The sequence below is a fragment of the Sinohyriopsis cumingii genome, chromosome 15 (assembly GCF_028554795.1).
Source record: "Sinohyriopsis cumingii isolate HCF-2022 chromosome 15, ASM2855479v2, whole genome shotgun sequence".
Lineage (NCBI taxonomy): Eukaryota > Metazoa > Mollusca > Bivalvia > Unionida > Unionidae > Sinohyriopsis > Sinohyriopsis cumingii.
Window position 1 is genome coordinate 93,069,078 of NC_142975.1, and position 13,630 is coordinate 93,082,707.

Consider the following 13,630-nt stretch of genomic DNA (forward strand, 5'->3'; position numbering starts at 1 on the left):
ACCCATTAAGGTAAAGTCAAAATGAACATTATATTATAAAATACTCACCCCCACTTTCCCATATTATTGAATATAGCTATCAATTTATACATGCAGTTATACATATATCACCTATATATTTCTTTCCATCCACCTTCATTTCGATCTATCTATCTATCTATCTATCTATCTATCTATCTATCTATCTATCTATCTATTAAGGTTTGTTTAACGGTTTACTTATCATGAAAATTTTTAAAGTGTACGTACAATGCGTGTAAGAAAACTTTGTTTTCGTGGGCAATGATGTGCAGTCTGGCACATCACATAGGTTTTTGATTAGTTAGATGTGCCGATTGTGGATATAGGGGAACGGACATTGCCCATAGGTTTAAATGAGAGTACTTCGTGAGAGACAAACTGGAATTCCGATGACAGATGGCTCTATATGTTCAAATCGGAGAAACGCTATATGAACAAGAGAAACCCTAAGCTAAATGTTGACATAGATTTAACATTTTGGTAAATGGGAACATTTTTTTAAGTGGCTGACCTCATTTCATGAGGATGTTCGGGGATCTCTTATGTTAAAATTGTTAATTTATTTAATATTGCGGATATATATTAACATTATTAGATGTGGTTAACCTCGAATTGAAAACGGAATATCCTGTATTAAATTTGTCCCATAGGCTTAATATGTGAATGGCATTATATCGACAAACGTGTTTTAAAGGACAACGTGGCATTGTTACAGGTGTGTTAAATTTGTGTTAAAGTGGCGAAAAAAGTAAGGCTCGACAACATGTTTGAACAAACGGGAATGGTCAAAGTTTAAACAACCATTTCAACAGACAGCACGTCTACAATTGAACACCTGCTTTATGGCTGCAGTCCAGACGTGAACATCTACCATCCAAGAAAAGGATATAACAGACGGTGGTGAAATAGACACATTGTTACACATAACCATACAAATATGCTAATCCCTAACATAAAAGCACATGATCAAACGCGAGGATATCAAATATTTAAATACACATTACTATACTTTCCACAAAACACACTATAACACAAAAGAGAAGTGCTGTAGGAAGTATTTGTTTGTAACAAACATAGACATAAATAAACAAATACATCCATAAAACATACACAAAACACATAATTGTTTTGGCAACTAAGATTAGTATCGCTATTTTCTAGATATTTTGGTTACATCAGAAACGGCTGTTGGGTCTTAATTAACCAGTGAAGTTAACATAAGTAGTATCGCATGACTGGTTTTCTTTTTCTCAAACTTGGATCTACTGTGGTTCCGTCGAGTAAGACCCCGATAAATGTATTCTTGCATCCCCGCATACTCTTTTGTTCTATAATGCTGTCTATGTGATCCTGGTAATAGTCCACTATGCATTCGAATACATGGGGTAGTTTGGATTAAACAGCATACCATAAACGATGCCTGACTGGTACAAAAGACCATGGATCGTTTGAGTTGTCTTGAGGCATTGCGAAAACATAGAGAATGCGCGTTTACAAATATCCAAATACTAAAATGAATGGTATTCAAATCGCAAGAGAGCGCACGCTGGACATTTTGGCTGAGTAAAAGTTCACGAGACAAGTGCATTAGACGTCTTTAACTGAACACAAGAGAATGAGACCTTCACATGCAACAATTTATAAACTTTCCATCACTCTCGCAGCCATTGAGATGCAAGCAGCAGGTACGTTTACTACCATCATTCCCAGGGCAGTCACATCATATGCGTATGAGTTGAACATGGTCCTTCAAAGGACTCGGACATCTAAAGCTGGTGATAACTAGTCGATTTTGTTTCAAAACAAACAAACAACTGTCTTTTCTAGGGCTACTCACAAACTACTCAATGACTGCCTCATCAAGTAAAACATCAATCCATTGCCTCAAGATTTAATGGTGTGCGTGTATGTGTGTGTGTTGAAGAATCGTAATAATAGTTAAAAGGGTTAATAAAAAGATACAGAGAGTTTTTTCTCTTTTGAAGCTCAATTAATCTCAATGAAAATTTTCAATGACATCACATAAGCTCAGTTGTCTTGACGTCATGCATATTTTGACAGGTAAGGCTTTTTAATCTTTGTCCGGAGACTTCTTACCTTATTGCTACTCTTCCTTGTTATCTTTTTATAAGGACATTCGAAAGACTAATGCTTTTTCTACTGACATTGATAACATGTTTCTTTACCGTTACATCTATTTTCTTATTTCGTTCCTTTGCAGGACTCTGAACAGAAGGTTGATCTGTGACTCTTCATTCTCCTTCTTCAGAGTCTGAAACCTGAGTGAATTGTATAATCTTCACGTAAGACTATCTCTCTATATATACAATGAGCAAGTGTGTGTACAACTTAGTCAAATGAAATAATGGAATTAAACTGAAACTAATATACAATACCAACGTTAAATCAGAAGAAGAAGTCAAGAGACTAACATAATTACCCTTCTTATGCTAACAAAAATGTTAGCCCGAGTACATTCCAGTGATTTGGAAGATGATACGAGTGAGCAGGAACCAACACCATCACCTTCAGTCACAAGAATAAGATAATTCATAACCGGAAACAAAGAAACTCATTCAGTTGATTTAAAAATTATGTTCACACTCGTTAAACGCAAAATGTGAGTTCCAAAACGTTTAGCTCATTTGAACCAACAAGTGTGTACAATGCAATTCAAAAGAGCATTCGTTATGTTCATGTGTATATAGTGTTTGATGCCTTTCATGAAGCAATTCATTTAATTCGTTTGTTAGTTGTTTGTTCCGCTGATAATTTTCAATCTTAACGCTTTTATTAAATATAATTCCTCGATTTATCTCTCTTTTGAACTATTTTAGTTTTCTACTAGCATACGGAGTATTCCTTAGATCGGCTGTATCAGTGAATATGCTTCTTGGTTTGTTCCAATCTTCACCATTGCTCTCTCTACGCAATGTCTTGAGTTTTGTCGTACATTGTTCGTGCTTAAACGATAGCTATAATTGTTTAAGAGTTTCTTAAATTTAATTCAATTTTTTTAAAATATCTTAAACATCAAGGTTGTTTTATTCAAGAACACGAGCAAGATTTACAATCTGATATATTTTGTAATGGATTTCTTTATACACAACATCATGACCTTCAAATGCAGGAACCATCGCTGCTCTCAGAAAATTGTCTTTTATTAAAGAGCAAAGAAATCACATCAATATAAAGAAAGGTTGTTTAAACGGGACAAGGATTTCTCCGTAGATTTCATGACGCTGCTTGATTTTGCACGACAACGAAAGTCACACGTATCTAGCAATGAAAAATACGACATTTTAATTGCGAATGGAAAGTACAAAGAGATAAACGTTAGAAATATGACTCAGTAGAAATCATAATAGACCGAAGAGAACAAAAATTCTCAAAATGCTCTCACTGTTAAAATGTTAAGTCATTGTCGGATGTTTTACTGTGCAGTGTGACATTTGTGATTAGCATATTACTTCCGATCCACAACTAATACAGTTTATAAACTTAACTTAAAGATTACTAAATCGTATCAAAGTGACCTTCATACTACAGTGAAATAACATCTTTTAAGCTAGGCACATCACAATCTGCAATGAGTGCTAGGTTGATGAAATTTTAAAAATTTCATTAGAAGAGAACCGAACGAAGTGATAGGCAAAGACATGTCGAAGATTCTGCACAAACGCTTTGAAACATATTTGACAAAAGGATATATAATGGTCACTTTCATCTTGGTTCGTTTGTGCATTTAGTATAAAAAATTAGTTGCAGCAGTTTACTATAGAGCAGTAGCCGCTTACAATGTCATAAATGTGTTCATAGAACCTAGATTAGACACAAGTAAAGATCTCGTCACCGATGAAATAATAGTCTTTAATGATGAACATGTTTCCCTCTTACGTCGATATTTTGGATACTTTAGAGTTGGAAAATGTCAAGAAACATGAGTTTACCCTGGTCCAATGGGCGGCAAAACTGAAAACGTAGTAACAATGACAGAGGTTAATTTTGCAGCATGAATGCTGTGAGTTTACACGATGATTTGAGCAATGAAATTATTCATAAAACTGACAAATAACTGAATGCGAGACAGGTTTACATATGGTTTTCTTTCTCGAGAATTAAATATTATCAGTTTGAACCATTACCCATTTATTTGTCTAAATTTGAACTTATCGATTTCATTGTATGCATGTTATGAGCTTCAGAGAACAATAACAAAGCTTTCAGAGAACTGATCATATGGCTAATGCGGAATATGTTTTACGTTTTCAAACTGTATGTGTTACTGGTGAAAATTCGAACAATGTCAAAATCGGACCTGATGCTTGGCATATACATTTTCATGCTTCTAATCCCACTGCTATACAATATTGGCATCGAAAAGCGTCAACTACATTTATCTGCCATGTTAATGGCTGTCATGTTGTAGCCGTCTCAAGGCCCAAAACTATCTAAACTTCAGAATATGCATACAACACTAAACATCTATCTGATGGACACATGGTCTGCCAAACTCGTCAAAAGTTGTTCATGCTGTGACAATAGGTCCCCCTTGTCAAATACAATATGATACAATAATGGACGTACATAGAAAACGAGGAAAGAATAAAACTAATAACTCTATATATGGTTACAACGTTATATCGGAAATCCAGACACAGTCGTTTATACTGAACCTATACAAGAAAATGTTCGTGATCATGCTTTGTCATGTCTCCGAATAGCGCGAATGTAGAAAGGTTTAGGTGCATGAGTGCCACCAAAAGTCCCGTCCACATCCTTAATATCAAGTATCTGTCCTTCTGGTGGCATCAGCTCAAAACGCTGGACAACAGCGCTGACGAAAAGAAGTAGTTCCATTCTTGCCAACGACTCCCCCAGACAGTTTCTTCTCCCTAGAAATTGAAAAAGTTTTCAAAGACTTATTGATAAAACTGCATGCTGTTCAACGCTAATTTTAATATAACAGTGTAGAACCTGATCTGCTTGCCCAGCAAAGCGACTAAAGCATTTTGCAGCAAAATGTCCAATTCATGCACATAAAGAAACACAACAAACCAACGATTCCTGCAATATAAACGTGTCTTTTGAAAACAGAGTTTTCTCAGGCTAGTTATTAAAGTTCTTTATTTTGTCTTGAGTATTATTTAAGATATATTAAGGTTTATACCCAAGATTGATAAAGGTCGTTATTTTGACCATTTGAAAAGATCCATTTGTTATCATTCTTCAGCTATGAATAGTTACTTTTTTAATTGCATTAGAATTCATTTTGATCTCAACAAATAATATATACGTTTTAATCTTAAATCACATGGTTCAATGATATGACACAAAATGGGATGATTCAGAACTTTAAAAATATCAATCAAGTCTTACCAGTGAAGAACGGAATAAATTCATCTGGTTTTAACAAAGTTCCCTTGTCACTGACGAACCTGTCCGGTCTGAAGTTCTCCGGGACACCCCGAATTTTAGGGTCCGACAAAACAGAGTGTACGTCCGGAAAAAGATGCATTCCTTTGGGAATGTCGTAGTCCCGAAAGGAAACATCCGTCACAGGAGCATGAGAAACGCTTATAATAACAATGCTGCTCATTCGCAACACTTCCATTACGAAAGCATCGGTGTAAACCAGGTTCTGCTTATCTTGCATTGATGGGAGTCTTTCTGTTCCTACGCTTGCTTTGATTTCCTCAAAGATCCGACTTTGGATATCAGGTCTTGTTGCCAGGTAGAATGAAGCCCATGTGACTGTGGTTGATGTAGTCTCCGTTCCCGCAATAAACAGATCCATGATAATAGCCGCTAAATATTCCTCTGAAAGACAAAAATAAAAAGAAAGCATGTTCCCTTGTACAAGTATTTTTATATGTCAGAAATTACTCATCTTCCGCCAAAGACACGTAGTCCTGAAAGCATTCGAACGGTCTGGTCTTTTGGTATATGTATCGGCGATAAATTGTTGATTTTGTATTTTCATCAATTTACAACTTATAAAAATCTGATTGTGTATGGAAGAATTTTCACACAAATCCTTATCTAAATCAATACGTTGAGAGATCGGCTTATTTATAAAGAAATCATTTCGCTGTTTCAAAATTAATCTGCACCGACAGGTGAGATAGCCTGTCCGAGATGTTTATTGGTGTGGACCCCTCTGCGCCATCCACCTATGGTTAAGGTGACAAGCTATGATGGATCTTTAGTCCGAAAGATTTAAAGAATTGTATGTCTGCATGTTTACCCAACAGAGTTATGTCCTTGTGTGTCTTACTGAAACAACTAAAATAAATTTAGAAGATTTTGAAATTATTTTTGTGATTAATGATCTAACGACTGTTCAAAACCATATGTTGTTTCATAAGGCTCGTACTTCCATGGTGCTTTTCGATGCCTTGTTGCTTTACTTAATGATCCTTACCAGGGGTTAATGTAATTCCTCTGTATGCTATATGCGTGATGCTATAATGCATTGTAGTTGTATCCCTTATGAACAAGTAAGGACTCACTTAAAAGAAAGGATCAGATTAGTATAATAGTGGTCTTTATTTGTTTATTGGGAGCCCGATCTACAAAATTTAATATTAGATCTTGCTAGAAGGGTCCAGGATCCAAATGTGGATGTGACATTTAGCAAATTTGCAAGCTCAATAATGGCCTCGGCCCTATCTGTTTCCAATATAGAGGTCGATCCCTTCATCCCTATGCCTCTTATCCCTATCTAAATATTCTATGTTGCTATAATAGACACACAAAAAAAAGAAAAGGAAAATAAAAGATAAAAATGAAAATAACAACAAAACAAAAAACCGGAATAAAAGTGTGCTATGTTAGATTAAGAGTTTACCAGGGAAGCATGGCTCTTTTTTTCAATACACTGAGTTAATATAGGCTTAGGTTCCATACTCTTCAACTACGGGTCAGCGCCTGTTATAATAGGTGACTGAAGATCTCGACCCATAACGGATCGTAACAAAGTCTGCCAATTACAGAATCGGCTAATCCAAATTAAATAATGAAATCTGTACATAAAATACTTGCTCCATTACGGAGTTGGCTCACAACAAACTCGGCCTTACCATTGATCTTGTATATCATTGTAACACTTATTGGTACTGAAAAATAAATAGCAAACAATGTTCATTTCGGACCAAAGTTTCAAGTCGCGATCGTTGAATTTACTCTTGTATGCATTCGAAACATGTGATTATGCAAACTTGATGGGTTTCATTAAACGTGAGAACAATCCCCTTCTTTTGTAAATGGGCATTTTGAGTATAAACACAAAAAAAACTGAATCGGCATTTCATCTTCGCAAAAATCGATATACATCCTGTCCTCCTCCTCTCCCTTCCCCAAAAAATGAAATGAGCATATCAATGCATCCATAGGTAGTGACCATGGTGTTGAGGGTTCAAGAGTAGTAAGTGCAAAGCAGTATTCAGATGCTTGTGGTTCCTATAACTCCTGCCAACATAGCTTGTAATACAGGTTATATCATTTTGGTACCAAAATTTCGGTCTCCATGACAGTTATACTAACTTTGTTTACTCAGTGATGTATTTTGGTCGGAACTGGATTTGTAAACACATTTTTTTACAGCTTACTTGAAATTCAGCCTTTGATTGAGAATAATTCAAACCTTTAGTCTTTATTTTAACAATTAAAAGATAACTGGTATCAATTGGCCTAGGACATATGTACGTTTAAAAACTACATCATTATAACTTCTGTAAATCATTCATTCAAAATGTTTGATTATATTCATGACGATTAGTACACACTTTTCCGGCAATGCAGGTTTTGATAGGATTATCACCTGATTAAAAATTAATAAAGAGGATAAAATAAATGTGGTAATAAATATAATTTCCATTTTAATGTTAAAAATAAAACGTTGCTAAACATTCTCACGGTTGTATCAGTGACTAATTCTTTGCTATTTATCATTGAAACAAAAAGTAAAAATATCGCATGCTTCGATTGTTTTGTCAACTGTGTACTCTTGGAGTGAATTAATTTGTATATTCACTTTGTCATGTAGGCGCATGTACTTAGATTAAATTAAATAATACTTGTTGTTCAACAATGAAACATATTTACATCTTTACCAAATCCAATCCAGATTGTTAAATGCTTGACACCTTAAATATCATCAGAAAAACGTGGACACAAAAAATGTTCACCCTATTTATAGGTTACTGCATTTGAATGGGAAAATATGAACGAGTTTTTGGAATGGAAATACTGCACGACCATGGAAATACATTATATCCATCCGACAAAACGAGTTAATTTTTTTCCCATACAAATGATTGATTGTATTTACGTCGCGTCTGCCCAGCAGGTCATGTGCGACGGTAATGCAGTAACTTTTTATTATAAGCTTAAGAAAAATTATTCTACCTAATGCTTAATTATATTTTTAAAAAATCACTATACAAAACAATGTAACTGAATGTATGACGCATTCCAGACTAAACACACAAGCGCATATTCATCATTGCACAACAACAACATTATTACTGCGCACATAACTCCGCCCAGACTTAGTCGCGCGCTTGACATAACTTTCGGAAGAAAATGGCGTGTCTAGTTAAAATTTAAATTTGGAGTTATATTGTGAATGAATGCGCAATGCAACAACTTTTCCATTTGATCTGGAATGAAGAGATTTTGGTGGTTTTGATTTTTGATTCTACGAAATTTCGTGATTATGGACTGGTATTATATGTAACAATTCCACAGGAAACACATGGGATTGAAGAAGCGAGTGAGAAGCGTGTTGATATCTGCGAATATGTTTCTGTTTCGGTCACTGAATGTTTGAAATCATAACGTGGAAAAAATATGAAGTCTTTTATCTGCAATTATCAAAACAACGCTGTGGAATCTAATGCTTACTTCATTTTGAGTCCAGTAAGGAGGATGTAAATGTACTTACATTTGAAATTACAGTACAATGTTGAAATTTGTAATCAAGAATGAGAACCTATGACATGGCTCGTGTAATTTGGATTTGCAGAACTAAGAAAGTACATTTCGAGGATATTCAGGATGTAAAACTGTAAGTATGTTTTTTTTGCCATTCTTATCACCAGCTAAAGAAGACAGTATATGACTTGTCACTTGTATGTTATTTGTAAAGACTCTTTCTTGCGTGTGTTGTATAATGTAGCTAGCCTAAATCGAAAACATTGTGTCAACAAATTTATTGCGGAATGTGCCAAAGCAGTTGGTATGTGGCAGTCCACGAAGCATCTGTTTTAGTCCATTCAGAAACAAATTTAAACAACCAACATAAAGCGCCTCTTTCGCGAGTGTATATGATTTGTTTACAAATCAAAAGTGCTGGCGTCTGCGTCCATTGTTTATTTACAATAGAAAGTAGTTCCTTTAAGCACGTAAATGCTATATGTGTATTGGCGCGCGAGTTCAGTATCGGGTAATACTGAACGATTCTGACAATGTAACGTTAACGGAGAAACAAAATGAGCATATAATAAGGACTTTTACAACACCTCATTTTGGTTCAAAGGAAGAGGACGTCGACTACTTACGACTAATATTTAATTTGCACAATACGGATTGCAAGTGCGACAGTAGTCAGATTCACGCCATGTGAACACGTGTTTACAATCACAAGAAGATGAGGAGATACGTGTTACATTCTACTCAGTTAACAACAAGCATAGCGACAGGAAAAAGTCAGTTTCAAAATTTTCATTATACAGAATATAAATTAATTAATTCTGGGTCGATTTGGGTAGGCCGAGTTCGTTATTGGCCTTGAAAGCGAATGCACCGAGCAGTCCCGAATTGTTATTATACAATGACTCAGAATGCGTATGAATATTCATTAAGCCAGAGCCAATCTCAAAATAACAATGACAAGTGATAGTAAGAGCAAAACTATTTGGTGAGCCAAAGCGCATATATCTGATGCTGTGTGACCTTAGTAAGAAGTGATCACAGTTCCATGCCACTGGTATTGACGACAGATTTTGTTTAACATTTTCTGTTTTACCCTATCACAGTTTGCTGACTTTGTCGAATGTGAATTGCAAGTAAAGAAACTGAAGCTGTTTGAAACGGACCATAATGTGTCCTTTGAGACATTATTATTACTATGGATACAAAGGAATCCGATAACATGTCTAAGATTATAGGCTGAAATGAAAACTGCTTTTTATGTATTCATTAGTTTGGAAAAGAACAGGATTTAGGAAACCGTTATAAATTCAACATGTTCATTTATTGTTTAAATCAATAAGTACGAAAACTTTTTTTCCGAGTATGAATTTAACATTGTCTTGTCATAGTTTGGAAGAATAATGCAGCACAGGTGTAATATATAGTGCAATTGTTCAAAACATGATGCATATTCTGGCAGTTAAATAACGTGGGGCAAGATATAAAGTATTTTATCCACAAAGGTCTTAAGAATATGAAATTGTAAAGATGTATTATACGAAAAATATCTACGCTCATGTTCGACTGTGGGACTTTGGGATCGAGTCAGTTTATAGAGTTTGTGAGTAATTCACTGATAGACGAATTGATTAACGGCGTGGAAAACATGGATACCCAGATGAATATAACATAAGAATACTCAACATCGGCTGAACAGAAGGTGATTACAGATCTACTGCAGAAATATTGTACTATTTTGGAAATGAGAGAATTTGGAGTTGATGATATAAAAAAAATAGGACAGTTCTTTGTTGAAGCACGTTGAGACAATTGAGAAATATTTCCAACGGAAACATTTTTGAACATTTTGGATTACTACCTTATCTTTTTTCTCAGTTGGTTGAGGACATATTTGTATGACATTGACAAATATTTAACATGTACATGGGCTCCCGCAACATACATCAAGGGGTCACGTGACCCCCCTAGAAATCACACACACAGAGACACACACACACACATATATATATATATATATATATATATATATATATATATATATATATATATATATATATATATATATATAATTTCTCATTGTTCGTTTGAGATTGGCTCTGGCTTAATGAATATTCATATGTATTCTGAGGCATTGTATAATAACAATTCGGGACTGCTCGGTGCGTTGAAGAGTCGACCCATTCACGTTCTAGTTCAATAACGAACTCGGCAACCCGAATCGACCCAGTTTAATTAATTTATATTCTGTGTAATGAAAATTCTGAAACTGCCTTTGTCCTGTCAACAATCTGGATGGAATTAATTTGGTAAAGTTGTAAATATTTTTCATTGTAGAACAACAAGTATTATTTAATTTAATCTAAGTACATGCGACAAATTTAACACACATTAATTCACTCCAAGAGTACAAAGTTGACAAAACAATCGAAACATGCGATATTTTTACTTTTTATTTCAGTGATCAATCGTAATGAATTTACCGTGAGAATGTTTAGCGACGTTTAATTTTTAACATTAAAATGCAAATTATATTTATTACGGGGGCCCCGAGTGACCCATTGGTCTAAAGAGCTCTCCGTCACGGATTACTGCCGTCTCACCTCTGTCTGTGTGAGTTCGAGTCTCTGGCTCGGCCAATGTGGATATGTGAGAAAGCTTACCTGTAGCTTCTCGATGGTCGGTGGTGCTTTCCTGGGTTCTCCCGGGTTTACCCTCCACAATTAATACTGGCCCCCATGTATAGCCTATCGTGTGCTGAAAAATGGCGTTAAACCCTACAACAACATCAACAACAATGACAGCACCCCCCGCAAAATTCCTTCGTGCGCCCATGAACAAGCATGAAATATAGAACAGGTGTCATTAATGGATTTGACATCTGAGTGTTTTTCTTCATGCACAGCATATATAATTAATCTTTTAATTATAACTCCTTCTCCGAAAGGGAAATGTTTCTCCTAATATGGACAACTACTAGTAATGGATACCACCACCTTCGAATAAAGAACACGTACTTATAAAGGACGATGTTCTGGCAATAAAACTATTCTGGTACATAAAGGGTATTGTTCCTACTAAGAAGTACACCTGCTCGTATAGGAAAAAGTTTATTAGTTTATTCTGTTATTTTTATTTTTTTAAAATTGACAGTAATATTTTTTTGATTGAATATTAAATATTTCCTTACTTGTAAAAATATTCTTTTCTCCGTCGCTCTGTTTCTTCATTTGTGATATAAAAGCATCGATAAAATCATCGATATTTCCTTCATCGAATTTGGTCATGTGTTCCTCAATGAGTTCATTCACAAAGTCTTTGACCACTTGCATTTTTCGACTTATGTTTTTGATCCCAAAAAAATCTCCTGGGACGAATCTTAATACAGGCATGAACATAACCGGAGATCCAACTGATACGTAATGTACAAAGGAATCGAATCCATCCATAAGTGTTTTAAACCTAGGATCATCGTGGCTGAAATGGCCACCGAAAACGAGATGCGAAATCACATTTCCGACACTTGTCTGAATAGGGGCCATCATTTGGAACGGCTCCTGCTTGAATCCTTCTATTTCAGATTGAAAGAGCTTTACTTCCGTGTGAATTTTCTCTTCAAGCTTGGACTTTCCAAGCCCAAAATTTCTAAGTGTCACGAGAATGAATTTCCTTTGGTTCTTCCATATGTCTCCAGATACTGCTGTGATACCTGTAAAAAAATCAAGCAATAACTACTGTCTGAGCTTTTGTTTGATAAACAAATGTTGTGTATGTTTGTACAGAAGACAACCAAATATGACAAAGCGAAATATTCCGTCTCCTCGGGTTTCCTTACAAAGGTTTTAAATTTAGAAACAAACAAATTTGCTGCTTACATTAACTGAAAAGTATCTGAATAATTGTTTAAGGTTATAAAAGCTGGGTAGTAATCTCATTAGATTGAATAATGACCCTAATTACCCCAAATAACTCATATTACCAATATATAAAAGCTGTTTATAGGATACTCATAAGAAGTTATCAGATATGAATAAAATGTTTTAACAAACAAAGAAGCAACAAGAAAAAACCTAGAAAATTAACATATTCTGGTGAACTTAAGTACTTTGGATGTGAAATATTTTTTTTTCTCCACACGAAGTACACGAGCGTCATATTTTTTGTATTTCCTTGTTTTTCTAAGGATGTGAAAGAGTATTCTCATCTTTTTTACTTATAATTTTACTTCTACATTTACATTTACTGCATATATTCGCTAATAGCTTGGGTCTAACCTCACACTGCTCAGACCCAGACCTGCGGTCAAATATTGCGACAACGGAGAGAGATCTGTACCCTTTTTAGTAGTGCAAGATGAAGAAGCAACATAGATCTTTATATACCGGTGCGTTTTGCGATGGCAGTTCGGGATATAGGCTATTTGCAGTTTGACCGATTTATATGCGAGCAAATACGGTAATATATGTTGAGTAGTTTTCAGTATCTTTTCGTACAGAAGAGAGACAATAACGTGAACGGTCAGCATAAACATTGGGATTTATTTGCTTCATGATATTTCTGGAAAATGTATTACAAAAATCACATAAATATTGTAAACATGTCCATAATATATCTTATATAATTACTGCTGTTTCATACAAGATCATTGGCCCATCATTTTCTTCATTTACACATT

General features: G+C 35.0%; 1 protein-coding gene across 1 annotated transcript; it reads right to left on the bottom strand.

The window, feature by feature from the left end:
* Positions 1 to 3,164: 3,164 nt before the first annotated feature.
* LOC149782322 (cytochrome P450 2U1-like) lies at positions 3,165 to 12,829 on the bottom strand. The gene is made up of 3 exons (XM_089933708.1): positions 12,146 to 12,829; positions 5,401 to 5,841; positions 3,165 to 4,916 (listed from the first exon to the last, which is right to left on the bottom strand). The coding sequence occupies exons 1-3, from the start codon at positions 12,498 to 12,500 to the stop codon at positions 4,720 to 4,722; spliced, it is 993 nt and encodes a 330-aa protein (XP_089789834.1). The 5' UTR covers positions 12,501 to 12,829; the 3' UTR covers positions 3,165 to 4,719.
* Positions 12,830 to 13,630: the final 801 nt, after the last annotated feature.